Source organism: Lethenteron reissneri, chromosome 70, assembly GCF_015708825.2.
Source record: "Lethenteron reissneri isolate LAM-NWPU_2019-01 chromosome 70, ASM1570882v1, whole genome shotgun sequence".
Taxonomy (NCBI): Eukaryota; Metazoa; Chordata; class Hyperoartia; order Petromyzontiformes; family Petromyzontidae; genus Lethenteron; species Lethenteron reissneri.
The window spans coordinates 2,954,732-2,981,536 of NC_083848.1; the positions used below are offsets into that span (position 1 = coordinate 2,954,732).

General features: G+C 53.3%; 2 protein-coding genes across 2 annotated transcripts in view; one reads left to right on the plus strand and one right to left on the minus strand.

Moving 5' to 3' along the window:
- The window catches only part of LOC133361004 (retinoblastoma-associated protein-like), a 215,437-nt gene that overhangs the window by 108,356 nt on the left and 80,276 nt on the right, over window positions 1–26,805 (minus strand). The gene's annotated exons all lie outside the window — the stretch shown is intronic.
- On the plus strand, window positions 20,719–21,958 carry LOC133360892 (lysophosphatidic acid receptor 6-like). The gene is given in 2 exon segments (XM_061579761.1): window positions 20,719–20,874; window positions 20,877–21,958. Coding segments are annotated over 2 exon segments (1,203 nt in total). The 5' UTR covers window positions 20,719–20,753.

The following is a 26,805-nucleotide window of genomic DNA, read 5'->3' on the forward strand; positions in this document are numbered from 1 at the left end:
GGCTATACGGGGTATCCTTATCTTTGGTGTGGTGTGTGTTGTCGATTTGGCTCTTGTGGGAGGAGGAAACCGGAACACCCGAAGGAAATGTGTGTAGAACAGGGGGAGAGAACACACACACACTCCACTCACTCACTGTGCAGAACAGGGAGAGAACACATACACACTCCACTCACTCACTGTGCAGAACAGGGGGAGAGAACACACACACACTCCACTCACTCACTGTGCAGAACAGGGGGAGAGAACACACACACACTCCACTCACTCACTGTGCAGAACAGGGAGAGAACACACACACTCCACTCACTCACTGTGCAGAACAGGGAGAGAACACACACACTGCACTCACTGTGCAGAACAGGGAGAGAACACACACACACTGCACTCACTCACTGTGCAGAACAGGGGGAGAGAACACACACACACTGCACTCACTCACTGTGCAGAACAGGGGGAGAGAACACATACACACTCCACTCACTCACTGTGCAGAACAGGGAGAGAGAACACACACACACTCCACTCACTGTGCAGAACAGGGGGAGAACACACACACTCCACTCACTGTGTAGAACAGGGGGAGAGAACACACACACTCCACTCACTGTGTAGAACAGGGGGAGAGAACACACACACTCCACTCACTGTGTAGAACAGGGGGAGAGAACACACACACTCCACTCACTGTGTAGAACAGGGAGAGAACACACACACTCCACTCACTGTGCAGAACAGGGAGAGATCACACACACTCCACTCACTGTGCAGAACAGGGGGAGAGAACACACACTCCACTCACTGTGCAGAACAGGGGGAGAGAACACACACTCCACTCACTGTGCAGAACAGGGAGAGAACACACACACACTCCACTCACTGTGTAGAACAGGGGGAGAGAACACACACACTCCACTCACTGTGTAGAACAGGGGGAGAGAACACACACACTCCACTCACTGTGTAGAACAGGGAGAGAACACACACACTGCACTCACTCACTGTGCAGAACAGGGAGAGATCACACACACTCCACTCACTGTGTAGAACAGGGAGAGAACACACACACTGCACTCACTCACTGTGCAGAACAGGGAGAGAACACACACACTCCACTCACTGTGTAGAACAGGGAGAGAACACACACACTGCACTCACTCACTGTGCAGAACAGGGAGAGATCGCACACACTCCACTCACTGTGTAGAACAGGGGGAGAGAACACACACACTCCACTCACTGTGCAGAACAGGGGGAGAGAACACACACTCCACTCACTGTGCAGAACAGGGAGAGAGAACACACACACTCCACTCACTCACTGTGCAGAACAGCAGGAAATAATACAAACTCCACTCACTGTGTAAAACAGGGGGAGATCATACAAATTCCACTCACTCACTCTGTAGAACAGGGGGAGATCATACAAACTCCACTCACTCACTCTGTAGAACAGGGGGAGATCATACAAACTCCACTCACTCACTCTGTACAACAGGGGGAGATCACACAAACTCCACTCACTCACTCTGTAGAACAGGGGGAGATCACACAAACTCCACTCACTCTGTAGAACAGGGGGAGATCACACAAACTCCACTCACTCACTCTGTAGAACAGGGGGAGATCACACAAACTCCACTCGCTCTGTAGAACAGGGGGAGATCACACAAACTCCACTCACTCACTCTGTAGAACAGGGGGAGATCACACAAACTCCACTCACTCTGTAGAACAGGGGGTGATCACACAAACTCCATTCACTCACTCTGTAGAACAGGGGGAGATCATACAAACTCCACACACTGCAGAACATGATTCTAAATGGAGGGAAAATCTGGAAAGACCTGGAGAAAAATCCACGTGACCACGGGGAGAGAGAGAGAGAGAGACACGCAAACTCGGAATATACAAACAGACGTCTGGTCGGGATTGAACCCGCGAGTTCCTGTGTACCAGGCGCGGTAGTTAACAGCTCCTAGCCACCGCGATGATGAGAGAGAAAAATACAAACTCCAAGTATACAGCAGCAGGCATCGTAAGGGTCAGGAGTGAACCCACGACCTCCTGTACACCAGGCGAGGTAGTTAACATCTCCTAGCCACCGTGATGATGATGATGAGAGAGACACTCAGACTCCACATCTACAGCAGCAGCAGCAGGCATCGTGAGGATCGGGATCGAACCCACGACTTCCTGTGCACAAGGCGAGGTAGTCAACATCTCATAGCCACCGTGATGATGTTGATAGAGAGAGAGACGCAGACTCCACATATACAGCAGGCGTTGTCAGGGTCGGTATCGAACCCACGACCTCCCGCGTACGAGGCGAGGTGATTAACAGCTCCGAGCCACCGTGGCACCCAGGTTTATTTAAGACCGAGAAGAAAAATATGCAAACGGCCCAAAAAAAAAATGTAGGAGTCAATTCATTGGGGCAGCGGTGTGGAAAGTTTACGCACTCGGCCGTGAGTATTTACATGTTTCGTAGCGGCAGGGGTGGGCGCAGTGGTGAGCGCACTCCGCTCCGAAACCCGGTGATGCACGGTCACTACCACCGCCATCACCATCACTGTCTCATCACACAGAGACCCTTAGACTCATCTCACAGAGGCACAGAGACCCATAGACTCATCGCACAGAGACCCATAGACTCATCGCACGGAGACCCACAGACTCATCACACAGAGACCCACAGACTCATCACAGAGACCCACAGACTCATCGCACAGAGACCCAGAGACTCATCGCACAGAGACCCACAGACTCATCGCACAGAGACCCAGAGACTCATCACACAGAGACCTACAGACTCATCACACAGAGACACCATAGACTCATCGCACAGATACCCACAGACTCATCGCACAGAGACCCATAGACTCATCGCACAGAGACCCACAGACTCACCACACAGAGACCCATAGACTCATCACACAGAGACCCACAGACTCACCACACAGAGACCCACAGACTCATCACACAGAGACCCACAGACTCACCACACAGAGACCCACAGACTCATCACAGAGACCCACAGACTCATCACACAGAGACCCACAGACTCATCACACAGAGACCCACAGACTCATCGCACAGAGACCCACAGACTCATCACACAGAGACCCACAGACTCATCAGAGACCCACAGACTCATCACGCAGAGACCCACAGACTCGCACAGAGACCCATAAACTCATCAAACAGAAACCCTTCGACTCATCGCACAGAGACCCAAGTTCAACATACACGTACACACACGACCATCGACCTATCCGCCCCCTCCTCCCAACCTCATCACGTCTCCCACCTCAGTCTACCTCCACCCCCCCCCCACACACATCCAGCTGCCAGGTGCACCGCGTTCTGCAACATTCCTGCACATCCCCAGCTGCTAAGCAGAGACGACAGCGGAAAGATCGTCCCGTCAGGGGGGGAAGGGGGGTCGAAATCGCTCGCGACACGCCGTGCTCCCTTTCCTCCTTCGCGCTATACACCGAGCTAGGCCTCGGCAAGGTAAGGTAAAAGTGTAAAAGCAACGAGCATACCTTTACCCTACCTTTTACCTTACCACAATACAATCACTCTACCCTACCTTTTATACCCTTTAGCAGGTAAGGTAAAAAGCAACGAGCCTACCTTTTTAAATCCTTTATATTAAGTTCGCTTGCTTGCGTGCTTGCTTGCTTACGACCGTGCAAATCTTTCGGTCGTTTTTTAACCCACTTCCCGTGATACAATCGAGCTGACATTTTGCACACAGACTCGTTGTGCGTGACAATTAATGTTCGTCAAAATTTTTTTCAAACATTTTACACTTTTTAGGGAATTTTTTTAAAAATATTTAATTACCGATTGCTTAATGCTGGCAGACAATCATCTGACCCATAGGTGGCAGCCATCTCAAGCCAGAGGACGAGAGGACTCTAGCCGCCACGCATATAAAGGATTTAGAGTGAAAAACTTTGTTTTACCCTACCCTTTACCCTTACCCCTTGGCATGTCGACACCTTTACCCTATGACCCGGTAAAAAGGGTACAATTACCTTACCTTGCCGAGGTGCTGGCAATGAGACACCCGACATGGCCGCACGCACAGACGCGGCGAGAATGGACGTTTCTTTTGCCGTTTCACGTGTGCGTCCCGTCCCTGTGCGTAGCGACGTGCGCCTGGCACTGCGGATCGCTGCCCTCGTGGTCGTGAGGGTTAGCGACGCGCGGTAGCGATGTACGCGCTGAACTTCTATGGCGCCGTACGTAGCCAACCGAGTTGATCGGAGGAAGCGCATCTGAAAGCGTGCGATGCAGTGTGTGAGTCTGTGGGTCTCTGTGTGATGAGTCTGTGGGTCTCTGTGTGATGAGTCTGTGGGTCTCTGTGTGATGAGTCTGTGGGTCTCAGTATGATGAGTCTATGGGTCTCTGTGTGATGAGTCTGTGGGTTTCAGTATTATGAGTCTGTGGGTCTCTGTGTGATGAGTCTGTGGGTGATGAGTCCATGGGTCTCTGTGTGATGAGTCTGTGGGTCTCAGTATGATGAGTCTATGGGTCTCTGTGTGATGAGTCTGTGGGTTTCAGTATTATGAGTCTGTGGGTCTCTGTGTGATGAGTCTGTGGGTGATGAGTCCATGGGTCTCTGTGTGATGAGTCTATGGGTTTCAGTATGATGAGTCTATGGGTCTCTGTGTGGTGAGTCTGTGGGTCTCTGTGTGATGAGTCTGTGGGTCTCTGTGTGATGAGTCTGTGGGTCTCTGTGTGAGTCTATGGGTCTCTGTGTGATGAGTCTGTGGGTCTCTGTGTGATGAGTCTGTGGGTCTCTGTGTGATGAGTCTGTGGGTGATGAGTCCATGGGTCTCTGTGTGATGAGTCTATGGGTTTCAGTATGATGAGTCTATGGGTCTCTGTGTGGTGAGTCTGTGGGTCTCTGTGTGATGAGTCTGTGGGTCTCTGTGTGATGAGTCTGTGGGTCTCTGTGTGGTGAGTCTGTGGGTCTCTGTGTGATGAGTCTGTGGGTCTCTGTGTGATGAGTCTGTGGGTCTCTGTGTGAGTCTATGGGTCTCTGTGTGACGAGTCTGTGGGTCTCTGTGTGATGAGTCTGTGGGTCTCTGTGTGATGAGTCTGTGGGTCTCTGTGTGAGTCTATGGGTCTCTGTGTGATGAGTCTGTGGGTCTCTGTATGATGAGTCTGTGGGTCTCTGTGTGATGAGTCTGTGGGTCTCTGTGTGGTGAGTCTGGGCTCTGTGTGGTGAGTCTGTGGGTCTCTGTGTGGTGAGTCTGTGGGTCTCTGTGTGGTGAGTCTGTGGGTCTCTGTGTGATGAGTCTGTGGGTCTCTGTGTGATGAGTCTGTGGGTCTCAGTGTGATGAGTCTGTGGGTCTCTGTGTGATGAGTCTGTGGGTTTCAGTATTATGAGTCTGTGGGTTTCAGTATTATGAGTCTGTGGGTCTCTGTGTGATGAGTCTGTGGGTTTCATTATTATGAGTCTGTGGGTTTCAGTATTATGAGTCTGTGGGTCTCTGTGTGATGAGTCTGTGGGTGATGAGTCCATGGGTCTCTGTGTGATGAGTCTATGGGTTTCAGTATGATGAGTCTATGGGTCTCTGTGTGGTGAGTCTGTGGGTTTCAGTATTATGAGTCTGTGGGTCTCTGTGTGAGTCTATGGGTCTCTGTGTGATGAGTCTGTGGGTCTCTGTGTGATGAGTCTGTGGGTCTCTGTGTGATGAGTCTGTGGGTCTCTGTGTGATGAGTCTGTGGGTCTCTGTGTGATGAGTCTGTGGGTCTCTGTGTGATGAGTCTGTGGGTCTCTGTGTGATGAGTCTGTGGGTCTCTGTGTGAGTCTATGGGTCTCTGTGTGATGAGTCTGTGGGTCTCTGTGTGAGTCTATGGGTCTCTGTGTGATGAGTCTGTGGGTCTCTGTATGATGAGTCTGTGGGTCTCTGTGTGATGAGTCTGTGGGTCTCTGTGTGGTGAGTCTGGGCTCTGTGTGGTGAGTCTGTGGGTCTCTGTGTGGTGAGTCTGTGGGTCTCTGTGTGGTGAGTCTGTGGGTCTCTGTGTGATGAGTCTGTGGGTCTCTGTGTGATGAGTCTATGGGTGATAAGTCCATGGGTCTCTGTGTGATGAGTCTGTGGGTCTCAGTATGATGAGTCTATGGGTCTCTGTGTGGTGAGTCTGTGGGTCTCTGTGTGATGAGTCTGTGGGTCTCTATGTGATGAGTCTGTGGGTCTCTGTGTGATGAGTCTGTGGGTTTCGGTGGCTTCCTAATATCGGAAGGGGAGAGCGTTCCAGACGGCCACAGTAACGCATCTTAACGCGGCGGTGACGACGCAGCAGGAACCACTGTCTCTGTCAACATCCCTTTCCTTCCCCTCCTCCTCATCGCCGTCGCGTTTGCCGACAGACGCAGACAGACACTCGCCATCATCATCGTCATCCTGGTCGTGTGAGCTTCCTTTGCTGCTGCGGCGAAAAAGTTTCGCCGCAGACTCCCGACGACGCGATTGTCCCCGTGTCTGGCGGTGCGCGCGAGACGGCGGCTAAACAGGGAGCCGCAGGGTTAAGTGACGGTGGGTGGGTGGGTGAGTGGTGGGTGGGTGGGTGGGGAGAGGTGCGGCGTGGGGAAGGGGGTTCAGCGGGATGAGGTCAGGGTTACGTGGGGTTAGCCCGAGTGTTGGACACGGCCCATTATAAAGGTAGTAGTGTGTAGTGTGCAGCGTAGTGTGTAGTATATAGTGTGTATAGTGTAGTGTATAGTGTAGTGTGTGTAGCGTGTAGTGTATAGTGTATAGTGTATCGTGTAGTGTGTAGTGTAGTGTATAGTGTAGCGTGTAATGTGAGTGTAGTGTATAGTGTAGCGTGTAGTGTGTGTGTAGCGTATAGTGTAGTGTAGTGTGTAGTGTATAGTGTAGTGTATCGTGTAGTGTGTAGTGTAGTAGTGTAGCGTGTAGTGTATAGTGTAGTGTATAGTGTAGTGTATAGTGTATCGTGTAGTGTATAGTGTTGTAGTGTATCGTGTAGTGTGTAGTGTAGTGTATAGTGTAGTGTAGTCTGTAGTGTAGCGTGTAGTGTAGCGTATAGTGTATAGTGTAGTGTATAGTAGTGTAGTGTGTATAGTGTAGTGTGTATAGTGTAGTGTGTAGTGTATAGTATAGTGTAGTGTATAGTATAGTGTGTAGTGTATAGTGTATAGTGTAGTGAATAGTGTAGTGAATAGTGTAGTGTATAGTGTGTAGTGTAGTGTATAGTGTGTAGTAGTGTATAGTATAGTGTGTAGTGTGTAGTATAGTGTGTAGTGTGTAGTATAGTGTGTAGTGTGTAGTATAGTGTAGTGTATAGTGTAGTGTGTAGTGTATAGTGTAGCGTGTAGTATATAGTGTAGTGTATAGTGTATAGTATAGTGTGTAGTGTGTGTACGTTGAAAATTCATTTTGCACCATACGTAGCCGACCGTGATAATCGGAGGCACGGGGGGGGGGGGGGGGGGGAGGACATCAAACTAAACACAACAACAACAAGAAGCAGTTCTAAAGAAATGAGTTTGTCCATCTTAACGGTGATTTAAAAGTGCAAAGCTCCCGGTGTCCTCCTCATGTCTTAAGGAAGAGACCCACAGAGACCCACAGAGACCCACAGAGACCCACAGAGACCCCCAGACAGACCTACACTCGTACGCCTGTTCAACTTCTTTCGCACGATGTGCCACGGTGTACAGGAGATGTTATGGGTTCGATCCTGACTGTGACGATGCCTGCTGTACATTTGGAGTTTGCGTGTCTCTCTCTCTCTCGCTCTTACTGTCTCCGCATGGATCTTTCTCCAGGTCCTCTGGTTTTTTTTCCCATCCCAATTTAGAAACAACATCGCCACGCGTTTAGAGAATTTGGCTATTGCTGGAGAAAAAGTTCCCACGATGACGACGACGATGATGATAAGTCCACTTCCTTGGGCTATCATTTGTGAAAGCGCGGTCGCTTCTGATAGAGCTCTGTCGTAGCTTGGCGGGCCTTACATGGGAAACGGCACGGGCGTGTAGGTGATTCTGTTTTACATTTGCGTGCTGTGGTTCAAATAGGGAAGTACAAAACCTCGACCAGGTGCAGAGTTTGCCTGAGTCATAGTGGGGGGGGGGGGGGGGGGGTTGTATGGGGTTCGTGGGGTGGGTGGATGGGTGGATGGGTGGGTGGGTGGTGGGTGGGTGGATGGGTGGGTGGGTGGTGGATGGGTGGGTGGGTGGTGGATGGGTGGGTGGGTGGTGGATGGGTGGGTGGGTGGTGGATGGGTGGGTGGGTGGATGGGTGGGTGGGTGGGTGGGTGGGTGGGTGGGTGGGTGGATGAGTGGGTGGGTGGATGAGTGGGTGGATGAGTGGATGGGTGGGATGGGTGGATGGGTGGGTGGGTGGGTGGGTGGGTGGGTGGATGGGTGGGTGGGTGGGTGGGTGGGTGGGTGGGTGGGTGGGTGGATGGGTGGATGGGTGGGTGGGTGGGTGGATGGGTGGGTGGGTGGGTGGATGGGTGGGTGGGTGGGTGGATGGGTGGGTGGGTGGGTGGGTGGGTGGGTGGGTGGGTGGGTGGGTGGATGGGTGGGTGGGTTGAGTGGACGTGTTGGGTAGCGGTGGGTCGGGTGGTGGATGGGTGGATGGGTGGGTGGGTGGGTGGATGGGTGGGTGGGTGGATGGGTGGGTGGGTGGATGGGTGGGTGGGTGGATGGGTGGGTGGATGGGTGGGTGGGTGGGTGGATGGGTGGGTGGGTGGGTGGGTGGATGGGTGGGTGGGTGGGTGGATGGGTGGATGGGTGGGTGGGTGGATGGGTGGGTGGGTGGGTGGATGGATGGGTGGGTGGGTGGATGGATGGATGGATGGGTGGGTGGGTGGATGGATGGGTGGGTGGGTGGATGGATGGATTGATGGGTGGGTGGGTGGATGAGTGGATGGGTGGGATGGGTGGATGGGTGGGTGGATGGATGGATGGTTGAGTGGACGTGTTGGGTAGCGGTGGGTCGGGTGGTGGATGGGTGGGTGGGTGGGTCGGGTGGTGGATGGGTGGGTGGGTGGATGGGTGGGTGGATGGGTGGATGGGTTGAGTGGACGTGTTGGGTGGCGGTGGGTCGGGTGGTGGATGGGTGGATGGGTGGGTGGGTGGGTGGATGGATGGGTGGGTGGGTGGGTGGGTGGATGGGTGGGTGGGTGGGTGGGTGGATGGGTGGGTGGGTGGGTGGATGGATGGATTGATGGGTGGGTGGGTGGATGGATGGGTGGATGAGTGGATGGGTGGGATGGGTGGATGGGTGGGTGGATGGGTGGGTGGGTGGATGGGTGGGTGGGTGGATGGATGGATGGGTTGAGTGGACGTGTTGGGCAGCGGTGGGTCGGGTGGTGGATGGGTGGGTGGGTGGGTCGGGTGGTGGATGGGTGGGTGGGTGGATGGGTGGGTGGATGGGTGGATGGGTTGAGTGGACGTGTTGGGTGGCGGTGGGTCGGGTGGTGGATGGGTGGGTGGGGGAAGCACCGGCAAAGATCCACATGACGAAAGGCGGCGGGCGGCACGTGCGGTGCGAGTGCAGTCACCGCGCGGTGACTCTCTCACTCTGACCGACGTCTCACCCCAATGCTCGTTGGTGCACGGAGGACGAGGAGGACGAGGAGGAGGTGACCCAAAAACCGCCTTCGCGTGACGCGGATACCAACGCAACAACCCCGACGACCCCGACTTCAACATTCGACGATTTTGCGACGCAGATCCACGTCCGCCGTCTGCCCCGGCGGGCAGAAGGGCGCAACGGGGGCGATCGAAAAGTGAAGCGTGGTGGTGGCGGGGGACAAAGTTTGTAATAATGCAGAGGTTGCCGTTCGCCGAGAAGGTGAAGTGAGCGCGAGAGAGAGAGAGACGGGACAGGAGACTGGAAAGAAAAGTTCGTCGTCGAAAGAACTGAGGCCGCCGCTGTTGTTGTTGTGGAGAGGTAACGGCAGAGGTCGCAACCGGGTACCCGATACCCGTACCCCCTACCCGATACCCGGCTACCCCAGCCGGGTACGGGTAGCCGTTTGCGACCCTGGTGCGGCCGGGTACGGGTACGGGTAGACCGTGAGTCACTGGTGAGTCACCGTTTGTCACTCATTTCCCAACGTCTTGTCTCTTCTCATGATTCGAGTTCCTAGAATCAACCCACCAGCGCCTGCAACATGGCTTCATCCCAGAGGTCGCAATCGGGTACCCGATAACCGTACCCTACCCGATACTCGGTCGGGTACGGGTAGAGTACGGGTACGGCTGGGTACGGGTACGGGTAGGGTACGGGTACGGCCGGGTACGGGTACCCGTTTGCGACCCTGGTGCGGCCGGGTACGGGTAAGGAATCAAAACCCTGGGGTGGAGGAGCGTTATGACGGCTGGAGGACGGGGGAGGAGGTGGAGGCGAGGGTGGGTTTCTAGTCCTGGGGGGGAGTGGAGGTGAGGGGGGGAAGGGGTGTTCCACCTTTAGAGAGAAAAAAAATCGAAGTCTCCACGCGTTTTTAAACGGGAGCGTTATTTGCCTGCCGCTATGAATCTCCACGCGGTAAGCCGCCAACAGCGCTGAGCCCTCTCGCTTGCGAAAGGCAGGTGAAGCTTGTGAAAAAAGAACTAAGCAGGCGTTCAGTTGAGGGGGTGGTGGGGCAGCCTTGCACCTGCTAAAATAAAAATTGTAGTAGGGGCGGTGGAGATAATCCGGGAGAATGATGAATAACGTACGTACGTTAAAACCTCTTTCGCACCGTACGTGTCCGACCGTGCTAATCGGATGTGCGGCGGGGGGAGGAGGAGAGGGGGAGGGGGGTGAATCGACAAACTAAACACAACAACAACAACAAGCGTTCGAAATAATTGAGTTTGTCGATGCTAGATGATGATGACGACGACGATTTAAAAAGTGCAAAGCTGCCCCAGTGGCTTCCGAAACGCCGGCAAGAAGAGCGTTCCAGACGGCCGCAATTGCGCGTCCGATGGCGCCGCGCGACCATGAGAGCGGGTGACCACCGCAGCCAGGAAATCCCTCCACTGTGAGGATGGACGCTGTGAGGATGGACGCTGTGAGGATGGACGCTGTGAGGATGGCCGCCGTGAGGATGGCCGCCGTGAGGATGGACGCCGTGAGGATGGACGCCGTGAAGATGGACGCTGTGAGGATGACGCTGTGAGCAACTTGCGGCAAAACGAGGGACGGTGTTATCGGAGCGATCTCCGCAAGCCGCGGAGAGAAAGGGGGTGAGAAGTGTCGGAGCAGACATATTGATTTCGCTGCGAGTCTGACCATCTGTGTGAGTCTGTGGGTCTCTGTGCGAGTCTGTGGGTCTGTGTGTGAGTCTGTGGGTCTGTGTGCGAGTCTCTGTGTGAGTCTGTGGGTCTCTGTGTGAGTCTGTGGGTCTCTGTGTGAGTCTGTGGGTCTCTGTGTGAGTCTGTGGGTCTCTGTGTGAGTCTGTGGGTCTCTGTGTAAGTCTGTGGGTCTGTGTGTGAGTCTGTGGGTCTCTGTGTGAGTCTGTGGGTCTGTGTGTGAGTCTGGGTCACTGTGTGAGTCTGTGGGTCTCTGTGTGAGTCTGTGGGTCTCTGTGTGAGTCTGTGGGTCACTGTGAGTCTGTGGGTCTCTGTGTGAGTCTGTGGGTCTCTGTGTGAGTCTGTGGTCTCTGTGTGGTCTCTGTGTGAGTCTGTGGGTCACTGTGAGTCTGTGGGTCACTGTGAGTCTGTGGGTCTCTGTGTGAGTCTCTGTGTGGTGAGTCTGTGGGTCTGTGTGCGAGTCTGTGGGTCTGTGTGTGAGTCTCTGTGTGAGTCTGTGGGTCACTGTGTGAGTCTGTGGGTCTCTGTGTGAGTCTGTGGGTCTCTGTGTGAGTCTGTGGGTCTCTGTGTGAGTCTGTGGGTCTGTATGTGTGTTTAGGGAGTTTCTGTATGAGTCACTGGTGACAGGGGTTGGACCATCAACTCACGACACTTCAGAAGCCGGTTTAATAGCAAGTAAATATACGTGAGTATGTCAGTCTCTGTGTGCGTTTGTTGGTCTGTGTGAGCGTATGGGTGTCTGCGTAAGTCTATGGGTCTAAGTGCAAGTCTATAGGTCTCTGTGCGAGTCAATGGGTCTATGTGCGAGTACGGGTATCTGTGGGTCTGCGAGTCTACGTGTGAGTATATGGGCCCATGTGCGAGTCTGTGGGTCGCTGTTTGTCTGTGTGAGTCTGCAAGTCTACGTGTATCCGTGGTGTGCCTGCGGATCTCATGTGCGAGTCTACGTTTCTGTCCGAATCGGTGGGTCTCTGTGGTTGTGGTGGCGTCTTAATGACTTCATCGCCAACACAATTTTGTGGTTTTGATGAATCACCACAACTGCTTACAGCTCCCCCAGTGCCCGAGTGTAACGCGGCTGGAAACTGAGAAATCTTACGAGTGGCTGGGATCGTTTTACCACGATCCCAAGCATCGGGGGGGGGGGGGGGGGGGGTGGCAGGGGAGCGGAGGAGGAGGTCATCTGGAAAATCCCGGGTGGAATTCCGGAATGTTGGAATGCGTCGACTCACTCCACGCGGCCCAAGTTTCTTTTCAACTGGGGAGGTGCTGATTCTAGATTTGAAGCTTTCGTGACTGCAATGATTCATATTCTTAGGTTTTTTCGGTAAAGTCACGTAGGTAAAAACATTAAAAAGTAAAATAAAATAAAAATCACGACGTTTCGGAGGCAACACAAGCCTCCGTCTTCAGGCGGTACCGTCACAGCCACGACAGCTGTATCAATTAAATGAGAGATTGCAAGAGCTACCACTCCGTATATATAATGGTAGCTCCTGCAATCTCTCATTTACGTGATACAGCTGTCGTGGCTGTGACGGTTCCACCTGAAGACGGAAGCTTGTGTTGCCTCCGAAACGTCGTGATTTTTATTTTATTTTACTTTTTAATGTTTTTACCTACGTGACTTTACCGAAAAAACCTAAGAATGTGGGGAGGTGCTGACAGGGATGATGGACGTGGGGGAGGGTTGGAGTTTTAACAAGGCCCAAGTCGCTAGGATGTCTGCCGGGCATGGCGGCGTGGGTGCCTCTCCAGAGCAGTGGCGATGAGCGACCATCCTGCACCTGCGACTCGGGAAGACTGGGGACTCAGGGACCAGACACTCTGGGTGTAGGGACTCAGGGAGACTGGGGACTCAGGGACCAGACACTCTGGGTGTAGGGACTCAGGGAGACTGGGACTCAGGAAGAGTGGGACTTGGGGAGACTGGGACTTGGGGAGAGTGGGACTCAGAGAGAGTGGGACTCAGAGAGAGTGGGACTCAGGGAGACTGGGACTTGGGGAGACTGGGGACTCAGAGACCAGAGACTCTGGGTGTAGGGACTCAGGGAGACTGGGACTCAGGGAGACTGGGACTCGGGGAGAGTGGGACTCAGGGAGAGTGGGACTCGGGGAGAGTGGGACTCGGGGAGAGTGGGACTTGGGAGACCAGGACTCAGGGTCTAGAGCAGAGATGGGCAACCAAGATGGGCTACAGGCTTGGCACCAACAGTGACCCCCGGCGCATCACCACCCAGAGCGGTGTTCTTCACTCATCTCCACAGGGGAAGGGGGAGGGGGGAAGGAACTCGTCAATAAGACATCGTCAGTGGTGCGAGGGGCCATGTGAAACTGTTGGGGTTGTGCAACACGATGATGATGATGGTGATGAGGGGGGAGGGTGTTTTGACTTTTGTGTTTTGTCGGGGGGGGGGGGCCGCCAGTTCTCCGGAGGGCCTTGCAATGAATAGCGTCTACTAGAAGCTTCCAGCAGCATCCCGATGCCTCGTGCGACGACGATGTTGATGACGATGATGATGACGATGATGACGATGTTGATGATGATGACGACGACGACGACGATGATGACGATGATGACGATGTTGATGATGATGACGACGATGATGATGGTGGTGGTGATGCGAGGTCGAGGCGGCCGTTACCACCACCGCTTGCTCCCACTGGCGCTGCGACGACGTAGGAGTTTCCGTTCACGCTCCACCGCGTTGTACATATCAAAGTTCGCATCTGCGTCGTAACAAAACTCACAACGACGCATTCCCCACCGCCCCCCCCCAAAATACGTTCATCGTTGCGTTTTACACGTAGAGAACATCTCTCCGGATAGATCTCTCTGTCTCTCTCTGTCTCCAAGACACGCAGCGTCGTCGCAAGAGAACGGACCGTACCGACGCCAAGTCGTCTGTGATGATGATGCGGTGAGGAGGCGCTGGAGCCCAAGCGGGTGTTCTTCTCTCTAAAACTAAACCACTTTTTTATTATCTTGCCCGGTGTAACGCCCCCGCCCCCCGCCCCCCGCCTCCCCCTCCAACTGAGCTGCGGTGTAGCGCTCTCTCTTTTTCGTCGAAGCGGCCCGCCCATCGCAAACGACGGCTTGACACAATCGTCGTCAACGTGTGGAAATCTACAGCAGCAGGCAAATGCTCCGGGCGCGTGGCTGGGCGATGTCGATTTTAAGCGTGGAGGGGATATAAAAGAACCAGAGGACCCAGAGACAAATCCACGCGACCACCACAGGGGGAGAAAAGAAGAGAGAGACACGTAAACTCTAAGCAGCAGGCGTAGTCAGGGGTCGGGATCGAACCCACGACCTCCTGCGTACCAGGCGAGGTAGTCAACATCTCCTAGCCACCGTGATGATGATAATGATGAGAGAGACACGCAAACTCTGAATGTATAGCAGGCGTTGTCAGGGTCGGGATCGAACGCACGACCTCCTGTACACCAGGCGAGGTAGTCAACATCTCCTAGCCACCGTGATGATGATAATGATGAGAGAGACACGCAAACTCTGAATGTATAGCAGGCGTTGTCAGGGTCGGGATCGAACCCACGACCTCCTGTACACCAGGCGAGGTAGTCAACATCTCATAACCACCGCGGCTTATCGTACCGATGCCCTTCCCCACCCCGCCGGCTCTGTAACGCGTTATAAAACATAAACGTGGCAACGTTGCGGACGTGATTATTTATTTAAAGATATATCATCTCTTACATAAATAAAGACCTTGATGCGTATGTCTCAAGAAAACAACTCTATTGTACTTCCCGACAAGGTAGAAAGCTGAAATTTGGTGCACAGGTGGCTTTTAGGACCCCCAAATCTCGATTTTAAGTGCCCCGTAAACACGTTTTGTGCGTGGTATCATTCCGAAACTGTTCAAAATATAAGATTGCGTTTTTTTATTGTTTTATAAGAGCGTTAGGCGGCAATTAGAATTAAAGCGAGAACTATTCTTCTATGTTTTATTGTTTGTGGTTTTGAACGGACAAAACTCCGCATTGTATGACGTTCACATCTGAACAATTCGAAAACGGGAGCTACCCCTTATTCACCAAGTTCCAATGTTTATTAAATTGAGCGGTTTTGCGTTGTGTACGTCTTGAAACTTAAGAAGTTGAATCGAATCGTCAACAATCTTCCGTGTTTTTTTGTTGCAAAAAAAAAAAATGTTCGGAGTAGTTGTTAGTGGGTCTGATCGTAGATTTTTAAAAAATTTGTACGTAAAGTTTCTATCGGGTTCATTATTCTATTCACTGGAAATTTTTGCATGGCGAAGACAGGCTTTATGAACTCGTCAATTTAAATAATAATCTAATAGCAGTATTTCGATTTAAAGCTTCTTTCGTGACTGCAGGGATTCATCTTCTTGGTTCTTTCGGTAAAGTCGCATAGAAGGGAAGTAATAAAATAATAAAAAGAATAAAAATAAAACACGATAAAATAAAAATTCTCACGACGTTTCGGCCACAACACAAGCAGCCGTCCTCAGGTGAAGAAACAGGTCTGTTGGAAAGAACCAAGAAGACCAGTTGTAGTAGTACAAACGCCTTTCTAACTATGAAGATAGCAAAGAAGAAGAGGAGGGGAGGGGAGGGGATGGGGTGGGTCCGGCGTTTTGGATGTCCGCTGGAAATAGAACACAACGTGACATAAATTTGGGCTTTAAAAATAAAACTAACCGGGCGACGGGAAAACACAGGGGGGTGGTGGCGTTGACGACTCGATTCAACTTCTTATGTTTAAAGACGTACACAACGGAAACCGTACAAACGCCCCTCTAACTATGAAGAAAGCAAAGAAAAAATTTACCCGTAAAAACAAAGGTTTTCACTATAAATCCTTTATATGCGTGGCATCGGTTTTATTTTACTATTCATTTCTGTTTTTCTTGAGTAAGAGTTTCATTTTTATCACATTGGTATTTTAATTAAATATGAAGAAAAAATTTTCCCTAAAAAAGTGGAAAATTTAGGAATTTTTTTTTCACGAAAATAAATTGTCACGCACAACGAGTCTGTGTGCCAAAATGTCATCTCGATTGGATCACGGGAAGTGGGTTAAAAAACGACCGAAAGATTTGCACGGTCGTAAGCGCGCAAGCAAGCAAGCGAGTGAACTTAATATAAAGAATTTAAAAAGAGGAGGGAGGGGAGGGGGGGTCCGGCGTTTTGGATGTCCGCTGGAAATAGAACACAACGTGACATAAATTTGGGCTTTAAAAATAAAACTAACCGGGCGACGGGAAAGCACAGGGGGGTGGTGGTGGTGGCGTTGGCGGTCGTTTGAGAAATAGTTGGGACGAGGGGCGTGGTGTGTGGCACTGCACATGGCATTGCTTGTGGCAACGGGCCCGCAACGGCACCTACCTACTCTGCAGTTGCTAAGTAGCAGAAAACTCAACTGCATCTAAACAACGTCGTGTATTTTAGCAGGTGGAAGGCCCCCCTCCCCCCACAAAACTAAGCTACGTAGATTTTTTTCAGAAGCGATTCTGGCCATCGCAAATGATAGCTAGAGGAAGCGGCGGCTTTATCATCATCATCATCATCGTCATCGTCGTCATCATCATCGTCGTCATCGTCATCATCGTCGTCGTCATCATCGTCGTCGTTGTGCGGAAATGAGTAGCAGTCAAAAACTCTCAACGAAAGTTGATTCTCGAAGCTACTTTTTATTGTTGCCAGGTATAAGGCCCCACTGAGCTGCGACGTGGCCTCTTGTTCAGAAGCCACCTGCCTATCGCAAATCGTAGCTCGCCGACGCGGCTCATCATCATCATCGTCGTCATCGTCGCGTGGGAATTTATATTTGCCTAAAACTCGAAACGCGTGGCGCCGATTCTTAACGTGGAGAGGGAAAAAACCGGGGAAAACATTTCCACGCGACCACAGGCAGAGCGGGAGAGAGACACGCAAACTACATATCTACAGCGGCGGGTGTCGTCAGGGTCCAAGATCAAACCCACGACCTCCTGTATACCAGGCCAGGTAGTTAACATCTCCTAGCCACTGGATGATGATGAGAGAGAGAGACACGCAAACTCCACATCTAAAGCAGCGGGTGTCGTCAGGGTCCAAGATCAAACCCACGACCTCCTGTATACCAGGCGAGGTAGTTAACATCTCCTAGCCGCCGTGATGATGAGAGAGAGACACGCAAACTCCAAATCTACAGCAGCAGCAGGCGTCATCAGGGTCCAAGATCAAACCCACGACCTCCTGTATACCAGGCGAGGTAGTTAACATCTCCTAGCCGCCGTGATGATGAGAGAGAGACACGCAAACTCCAAATCTACAGCAGCAGCAGGCGTCATCAGGGTCCAAGATCAAACCCACGACCTCCTGTATACCAGGCGAGGTAGTTAACATTTCCTAGGTGCTTGGTGCGTGTTGACAGACGCTGCTTCCACTGCGACTCTCAAAATACTACGAACGCCACTAACCACTTTGCGGCGTTTCCGAGATTCTGCGGCGATCGGGACGAAGACAAAGATCCCCCGTATAGCCTTAACAGACTGTAGGGGCAAGTGCTGTTAGCGAGCACCTATGAAGGCCGGAACGGCACACGAGGGGGTGGGTGCCCAGCACCACGCCCGACCGCCTTTGTCTCCCCAGTGGCGATGTTTACACACTGCACCAGATACTCATTTGAGGCTGAGTCGACCTAGGGGAGGCCCGGGACCGGTTTAGATAATCGTCACTGGTGTTGGCCGTGAGCGGGAATCGAACCCGGGTCGCCGGGTTCATAGCGCAGCGTAGCGCTAACCGCTACACTACCGCTCCCACACACACGTACACACGTACACATACACACGTACACACACGTACACACACGTACACGTACACACACGTACACACACACACACACGTACACACACGTACACACACACACACACGTACACACACACACACACACGTACACACACACGTACACACACACACACGTACACACACACACACGTACACACACACGTACACACACATACACACGTACACACACACGTACACACGTACACACACACGTACACACACACACGTACACACACACGTACACACACACACCACCACCCACCCACGCAACTTGCAAGACGTCTCGGAAGCGGGAACGGGGATTGGGGGGAGGGTTAACGCCACCGTAAGCAGCTTTCGTGAAGTGACGCCACTTTTGTGTATTTCTCCAGGATTTTCCTACATGCGTGTTGTGTTGTGTGTGTGGCTAAGCCGCGAACCGGGTTGTTTAAGCCGTCATGCGGTTACCAGTATTGCAACAAAACACATCGATTTTATCCATAGCAGAGATGTGTTTGTTTTTTGGTTGGCCGGGGCCAGATCGCGTGGACATAAACGTGTCATTAAACCCACCGCCGCCACCCGCCACATCCGATTAAATCCAGGGGTTTGTGTGTCGTAAATAACACAAATTTATACTTGTTGGTTCTTTGGGTAAAGTCACGTAGAAGGGAAATAATACAATAATAAAAATAAACCATTATAATAAAATAATTCTCACTAATTCTCTCGTGAGAATTGTATTTTATTATGTTTTATTTTTATTATTCTATTACTTCCCTTCTACGTGATGACTTTATCGAAAGAACCAAGAAGATGAATCCCTGCAGTCACGAAAGCTTTAAATCGAAAATTAAAGTCACTTAGTTAGAAATAAAATCAAACAGATCACGACGTTTCCATCGTTTTATTTTATTCTATTTCTACCCACGCGACTTCACCCAAAGAACCAAAGAGTATGGGATTGCTGCCGTCACGAAAGCTTCAAATCTCTCTCTGTGTCTCTCTCTTTCTGTGTCTCTCTCTTTCTGTGTCTCTCTCTGTGTGTGTGTCTCTCTGTGTGTGTGTCTGTCTCTCTGTGTGTCTGTCTCTGTGTGTGTCTCTCTGTGTGTGTCTCTTTCTGTGTCTCTCTCTGTGTTTCTGTCTCTCTGTGTGTCTCTCTCTTTCTGTGTCTCTCTCTGTGTGTCTGTCTCTCTGTGTGTGTCTCTCTGTGTGTCTGTCTCTGTGTGTGTGTCTCTCTGTGTGTCTCTCTGTGTGTGTCTCTCTGTGTGTATATCTCTCTGTGTGTCTGTCTCTCTCTGTGTCTCTCTCTGTGTGTGTCTCTGTGTGTCTGTCTCTCTGTGTGTGTCTCTCTGTGTGTCTGTCTCTCTGTGTGTCTGTCTCTCTGTGTGTCTGTCTCTGTGTGTGTGTCTCTCTCTGTGTGTCGGTCTCTCTGTGTGTCTCTCTCTCTGTGTCTGTCTCTCTGTGTGTGTCTCTCTCTCTGTGTGTCTCTCTCTCTCTCTCTGTGTGTCTCTCTCTCTCTCTGTCTCTCTCTCCATCTCTGTGTCTTTTCCCCACCCACACAGGAAGCCACCACCCCCCCTGCCGAAGCTGAGACTGACAAAACCGAAACCCAACACGGTGGAGCCCCCCAACCCCAAGATTCCACGCGGCAACGACAACCACGACGAGAACAACAACAACAGCCACAACGCGGGGACCTAGACGCAAACACAACGCTTGTTGCACAAGACTAAAATAATTGTGTATATACATACAAAACAAAACGAGATTGACACAGACGCACGCACGCCCACATGCATGCACACGCACACACACACACAGAGGTGTGCCGCCTAATTCGCAGAGAGGCTCAGAGTTTATCGAGCCTTACCCCTAAGGGGTAAAGGTAGTGCCACCACCACCGCCACCACCGTCGTAGTCATCACCGCCGCCGCCGCTGCTGCTGCTACTATAATCGCTTAATTGGCTCGGGCTAAAAGAACGGCCTCTGTTGACTGGCAAGGCCAAACCACAGCACCTGTGTGTGTCTCACTTCATCCATCTGCCCTCCCACCCACCAATTCACCCACCCTCGCACCCACCAATTCACCCACCCACCCACCCACCAATTCACCCACTCTCCCACCCACCAATTCACGCACCCTCCCACCCACCAATTCACGCACCCACCAATTCACCCACCCACCAATTCACCCACCCACCAATTCACCCACCCACCAATTCACCCACTCTCCCACCCACCAATTCACCCACCCACCAATTCACCCACCCTCCCACCCACCAATTCACCTACTCTCCCACCCACCAATTCACCCACCCTCCCACCCCCCAATTCACCCACCCACCCACCAATTCACCCACCCACCAATTCACCCACTCTCCCACCCACCAATTCACCCACCCACCAATTCACCCACTCTCCCACCCACCAATTCACCCACTCTCCCACCCACCAATTCACCCACCCTCCCACCCCCCAATTCACCCACACTCCTGCCCGCCCGCCCACCCGCCCCACCCACCTCCGGCTCATTATGCCCGTCGGCCGCTCCGTGACCGCAGAGTGAGAGACCCCCAAAAAAGCCAAAACAACAAACGCCCCCCCCACCCCCCCACGCCCCACGGCCCCCCAAACCAAACCACCAAAACACCCCCACCGATGGAGAACGCGTCTCTGGCGTGGCTCGGCGCGGAGTCCCCGTCCTCGGTGGGCCTGTCCGACGCCGCCAAAGCGTTCGCCAACGTCAGCCTCGGCGCCATCTCCTCGGCCGCCGCGCCGGCGAGCAGAGCTGCGAGATCGACGAGGACTTCAAGCGGACCTTCTACGCGGCGTCGTACAGCCTCATCTTCGTGCTGGGCCTGCTCACCAACAGCGTCGCCCTCGGAGTCTTCTGCTGCTGCCTGGGCCACCGCACCGAGGCCACCACCTACATGTTCAACCTGGTGCTCTCCGACCTGTTCTTCATCGCCACGCTGCCCTTCCGCGCAGTCTACTACGTGCGCGGCGGCTGGCCCTTCGGCGACTGGCTCTGCAAGCTGAGCGGCGTCCTCTTCCTCACCAACATGTACGGCAGCATCCTCTTCCTCACCTGCATCTGCGCCGACCGCTTCCTCGCCATCGTGCACCCGTTCCGTTCGCGGACGCTGCGCACGCCGCGAGCCGCCAAGGCAGCGTGCGTCGGCGTGTGGCTCATCGTGATCCTGGGCTCGAGCCCCTCCTTCCTGCTAAAGACGACCAACGCAGCCGGCGCCGGCAACGGCGGCGGCAACGTGTCGTCGGCCGACGGCGGTCCCCGCACGTGCTTCGAGAACTTCCCCACCAACACGTGGAAGAGTTTCCTGTCGTCCATCGTCATCTTCATGGAGGTGGTGGGCTTCCTGATCCCGCTCGTGGTCATGGTCTACTGCTCGTGCATGATCCTCAAGACCATCAACAAGTCGCGGGGCCTCCAGCGGAGCCCCTTCGACCGGCGCAAGATCCAGCGCATGATCACTGCGACCGTGGTCATCTTCGTCGTGTGCTTCCTGCCGCACCACGTGGTGCTCGTGTTCTACACGCTGGTGCGCCGCGACACCATCACGAGCTGCGCGGCGCTGCGAGTCGTCAAGGCGGCGTACCCCATCACGCTGTGCCTCGCCAGCGCCAACTGCTGCCTCGACCCCATCATCTACTACTTCACCACGGAGGCGTTCAGGCGGTCGCTGAGGCGCGGCGTCAACCGTGGCTCATCGTTCCTCCTGTCCGAGACGCTGCGAGTCACCGAGAGCGTCATGGCGATGGCCGGGGAGCGAGCCGCCGGTGGTGGTGGGGGGGTCAACGGCAGGGGGAGCCTCACCAGGCAGCAGAGTCAGAGCCAGGTGTGACAGGGGGGGGAGGGGGGTGAGGAGGAGGGAGATGACGCACCTCCGATTAGCGCCGTTGGCTACGTACGGAGCTAAAGAGGTTCTGCATACATTGAACGGTTGGTTAAGTACGGTGATAAGAAGTTCCACATACATTGAACGGTTGGTTAAGTACGGTGCGAAAGAAGTTCCGCATACATTGAACGGTTGGTTAAGTACGGTGCGAAAGAAGTTCCACATACATTGAACGGTTGGTTAAGTACGGTGCGAAAGAAGTTCCACATGCATTGAACGGTTGGTTAAGTACGGTGATAAGAAGTTCCACATACATTGAACGGTTGGTTAAGTACGGTGCGAAAGAAGTTCCGCATACATTGAACGGTTGGTTAAGTACGGTGCGAAAGAAGTTCCACATACATTGAACGGTTGGTTAAGTACGGTGCGAAAGAAGTTCCACATACATTGAACGGTTGGTTAAGTACGGTGCGAAAGAAGTTCCGCATACATTGAACGGTTGGTTAAGTACGGTGCGAAAGAAGTTCCACATGCATTGAACGGTTGGTTACGTACGGAGCTAAAGAGGTTCTGCATACATTGAACGGTTGGTTACGTACAGCGCTAAAGAAGTCCCACACGCATTGAACGCTTGGCTACGTACAGCGCTAAAGAAGTTCCACACACATTGAACGCTTGGCTACGCACAGCGCTAAAGGAGTTCCACACGCATTGAACGCTTGGCTACGCACAGCGCTAAAGGAGTTCCACACGCATTGAACGCTTGGCTACGCACAGCGCTAAAGAAGCTCCACACGCATTGAACGCTTGGCTACGTACGGCGCTAAAGAAGCTCCACACGCATTGAACGCTTGGCTACGCACAGCGCTAAAGGAGTCCCACACTCATTGAACGCTTGGCTACGCACAGCGCTAAAGAAGTCCCACACGCATTGAACGCTTGGCTACGTACAGCGCTAAAGAAGTCCCACACGCATTGAACGCTTGGCTACGCACAGCGCTAAAGAAGTCCCACACGCATTGAACGCTTGGCTACGCACAGCGCTAAAGAAGTTCCACACGCATTGAACGCTTGGCTACGCACAGCGCTAAAGAAGTCCCACACGCATTGAACGCTTGGCTACGCACAGCGCTAAAGAAGTCCCACACGCATTGAACGCTTGGCTACGCACAGCGCTAAAGAAGTCCCACACGCATTGAACGCTTGGCTACGTACAGCGCTAAAGAAGTTCCACACGCATTGAACGCTTGGCTACGTACAGCGCTAAAGAAGTTCCACACGCATTGAACGCTTGGCTACGTACAGCGCTAAAGAAGTCCCACACGCATTGAACGCTTGGCTACGTACAGCGCTAAAGAAGTTCCACACGCATTGAACGCTTGGCTACGTACAGCGCTAAAGAAGCTCCACACGCATTGAACGCTTGGCTACGCACAGCGCTAAAGGAGTTCCACACGCATTGAACGCTTGGCTACGCACAGCGCTAAAGAAGTCCCACACGCATTGAACGCTTGGCTACGCACAGCGCTAAAGAAGCTCCACACGCATTGAACGCTTGGCTACGCACAGCGCTAAAGAAGTCCCACACGCATTGAACGCTTGGCTACGCACAGCGCTAAAGAAGTTCCACACGCATTGAACGCTTGGCTACGTACGGCGCTAAAGAAGTCCCACACGCATTGAACGCTTGGCTACGTACAGCGCTAAAGGAGTTCCACACGCATTGAACGCTTGGCTACGTACGGCGCTAAAGAAGTCCCACACGCATTGAACGCTTGGCTACGTACAGCGCTAAAGAAGTTCCACACGCATTGAACGCTTGGCTACGTACGGCGCTAAAGAAGTCCCACACGCATTGAACGCTTGGCTACGCACAGCGCTAAAGAAGTTCCACACGCATTGAACGCTTGGCTACGTACGGCGCTAAAGAAGTCCCACACGCATTGAACGCTTGGCTACGCACAGCGCTAAAGGAGTTCCACACGCATTGAACGCTTGGCTACGCACAGCGCTAAAGAAGTTCCACACGCATTGAACGCTTGGCTACACACAGCGCTAAAGAAGTCCCACACACATTGAACGCTTGGCTACGTACAGCGCTAAAGAAGTCCCACACGCATTGAACGCTTGGCTACGTACAGCGCTAAAGAAGTCCCACACACATTGAACGCTTGGCTACGTACAGCGCTAAAGAAGTTCCACACGCATTGAACGCTTGGCTACGTACAGCGCTAAAGAAGTTCCACACACATTGAACGCTTGGCTACGTACAGCGCTAAAGGAGTTCCACACGCATTGAACGCTTGGCTACGTACAGCGCTAAAGGAGTTCCACACGCATTGAACGCTTGGCTACGTACAGCGCTAAAGGAGTTCCACACACATTGAACGCTTGGCTACGTACAGCGCTAAAGGAGTTCCACACGCATTGAACGCTTGGCTACGTACAGCGCTAAAGGAGTTCCACACACATTGAACGCTTGGCTACGTACAGCGCTAAAGAAGTTCCACACGCATTGAACGCTTGGCTACGTACAGCGCTAAAGAAGTTCCACACGCATTGAACGCTTGGCTACGTACAGCGCTAAAGGAGTTCCACACGCATTGAACGCTTGGCTACGTACAGCGCTAAAGAAGCTCCACACACATTGAACGGTTGGCTAGGTACAGTGCTAAAGAAGTCCCACACACATTGAACGCTTGGCTACGTACAGCGCTAAAGAAGTCCCACACACATTGAACGCTTGGCTACGCACAGCGCTAAAGAAGTTCCACACACATTGAACGCTTGGCTACGTACAGTGCTAAAGAAGCTCCACACACATTGAACGGTTGGCTACGTACAGCGCTAAAGAAGTCCCACACGCATTGAACGCTTGGCTACGCACAGCGCTAAAGAAGTCCCACACGCATTGAACGCTTGGCTACGTACAGCGCTAAAGAAGTTCCACACGCATTGAACGCTTGGCTACGTACAGCGCTAAAGGAGTTCCACACGCATTGAACGCTTGGCTACGTACAGCGCTAAAGAAGTCCCACACGCATTGAACGCTTGGCTACGCACAGCGCTAAAGAAGCTCCACACGCATTGAACGCTTGGCTACGTACAGCGCTAAAGGAGTTCCACACGCATTGAACGCTTGGCTACGTACAGCGCTAAAGAAGTCCCACACGCATTGAACGCTTGGCTACGTACAGCGCTAAAGAAGCTCCACACGCATTGAACGCTTGGCTACGCACAGCGCTAAAGAAGTCCCACACACATTGAACGCTTGGCTACGCACAGCGCTAAAGAAGTCCCACACGCATTGAACGCTTGGCTACGTACAGCGCTAAAGAAGCTCCACACACATTGAACGCTTGGCTACGCACAGCGCTAAAGAAGTCCCACACACATTGAACGCTTGGCTACGTACAGCGCTAAAGAAGTCCCACACGCATTGAACGCTTGGCTACGTACAGCGCTAAAGAAGTCCCACACACATTGAACGCTTGGCTACGTACAGCGCTAAAGGAGTTCCACACGCATTGAACGCTTGGCTACGTACAGCGCTAAAGAAGCTCCACACGCATTGAACGCTTGGCTACGCACAGCGCTAAAGAAGTCCCACACGCATTGAACGCTTGGCTACGCACAGCGCTAAAGAAGCTCCACACACATTGAACGCTTGGCTACGCACAGCGCTAAAGAAGCTCCACACACATTGAACGCTTGGCTACGCACAGCGCTAAAGAAGCTCTACACGCGAACATCGTTGTTACCGTTAGACGTCGAACAAAGGCGGTCACCGCATCGCACGGCGGCGCTTCTGCGGCCGTCTGGAACGCTCTTCCTTTTGTCAACGTGAGGAAGCCACTGGGAGCTACGCAAGTTTACATCGTCGTCGTCGTCGTCGTCGTCATCGTTGACGACAAACTCGTTTCTTTGCAGCTCCGACGAGCAAACGGTTTGGCTACGTACGGTGCGCGACGTCCGTACATGCGTTGTTGTTATCGTCGTCGCTGTTGTTGTTGTTATTGTTGTGCATAAACATCGAACAAAGACGGTCAGCGTGCCCCCCCCCCTGACCTTCAGCGTGCCCCCCCCCCTGACCTTCAGCGTGCCCCTCCCCCCCCGTGACCCTCAGCGTGCCCCTCCCCCCCCGTGACCCTCAGCGACCCTCAGCGTGCCCCTCCCCCCCTCCCCCGTGACCCTCAGCGTGCCCCTCCACCCCCCGTGACCCTAAGCGACCCTCAGCGTGCCCCCCCCCCCCGTGACCCTCAGCGTGCCCCCCCCCCGTGACCCTCAGCGTGCCCCTCCCCCCCCCCCCCCCCCGTGACCCTCAGCGTGCCCCCCCCCATGACGCTCAGCGTGCCCCTCCCCCCCCCCCGTGACCCTCAGCGTGCCCCTCCCTCGTGACCCTCAGCGTGCCCCTCCCTCGTGACCCTCAGCGTGCCCCTCCCCCGTGACCCTCAGCGTGCCCCTCCCCCCCCCGTGACCCTCAGCGACCCTCAGCGTGCCCCTCCCCCCCCCGTGACCCTCAGCGACCTTCCGCGTGCCCCTCCCCCCCCCCCCCCGTGACCCTCAGCGTGCCACTCCCCGTGACCCTCGGATGACCGAATTTTAATTTGTTAAATAAATAAAATCTCTTGCCGGAATAGCCCGTCGCAAAGAGTTCCTCGGGCATCAGGACAATGACGACGATGACGGCGGCGACGGCGAAGACAGCAGTAGCTGTTGGGAATGTTTTCTTGTTTTTATTTGAACGTCACGGCGAGGACGAGACGCCCTCCGTTCTGCCGTAACAACGGCGGCTGTAGCGGCGGCTGCCTTCTTTGGCGAACGCCGGCGGCGGCGTTGTGAGATCCATCGCG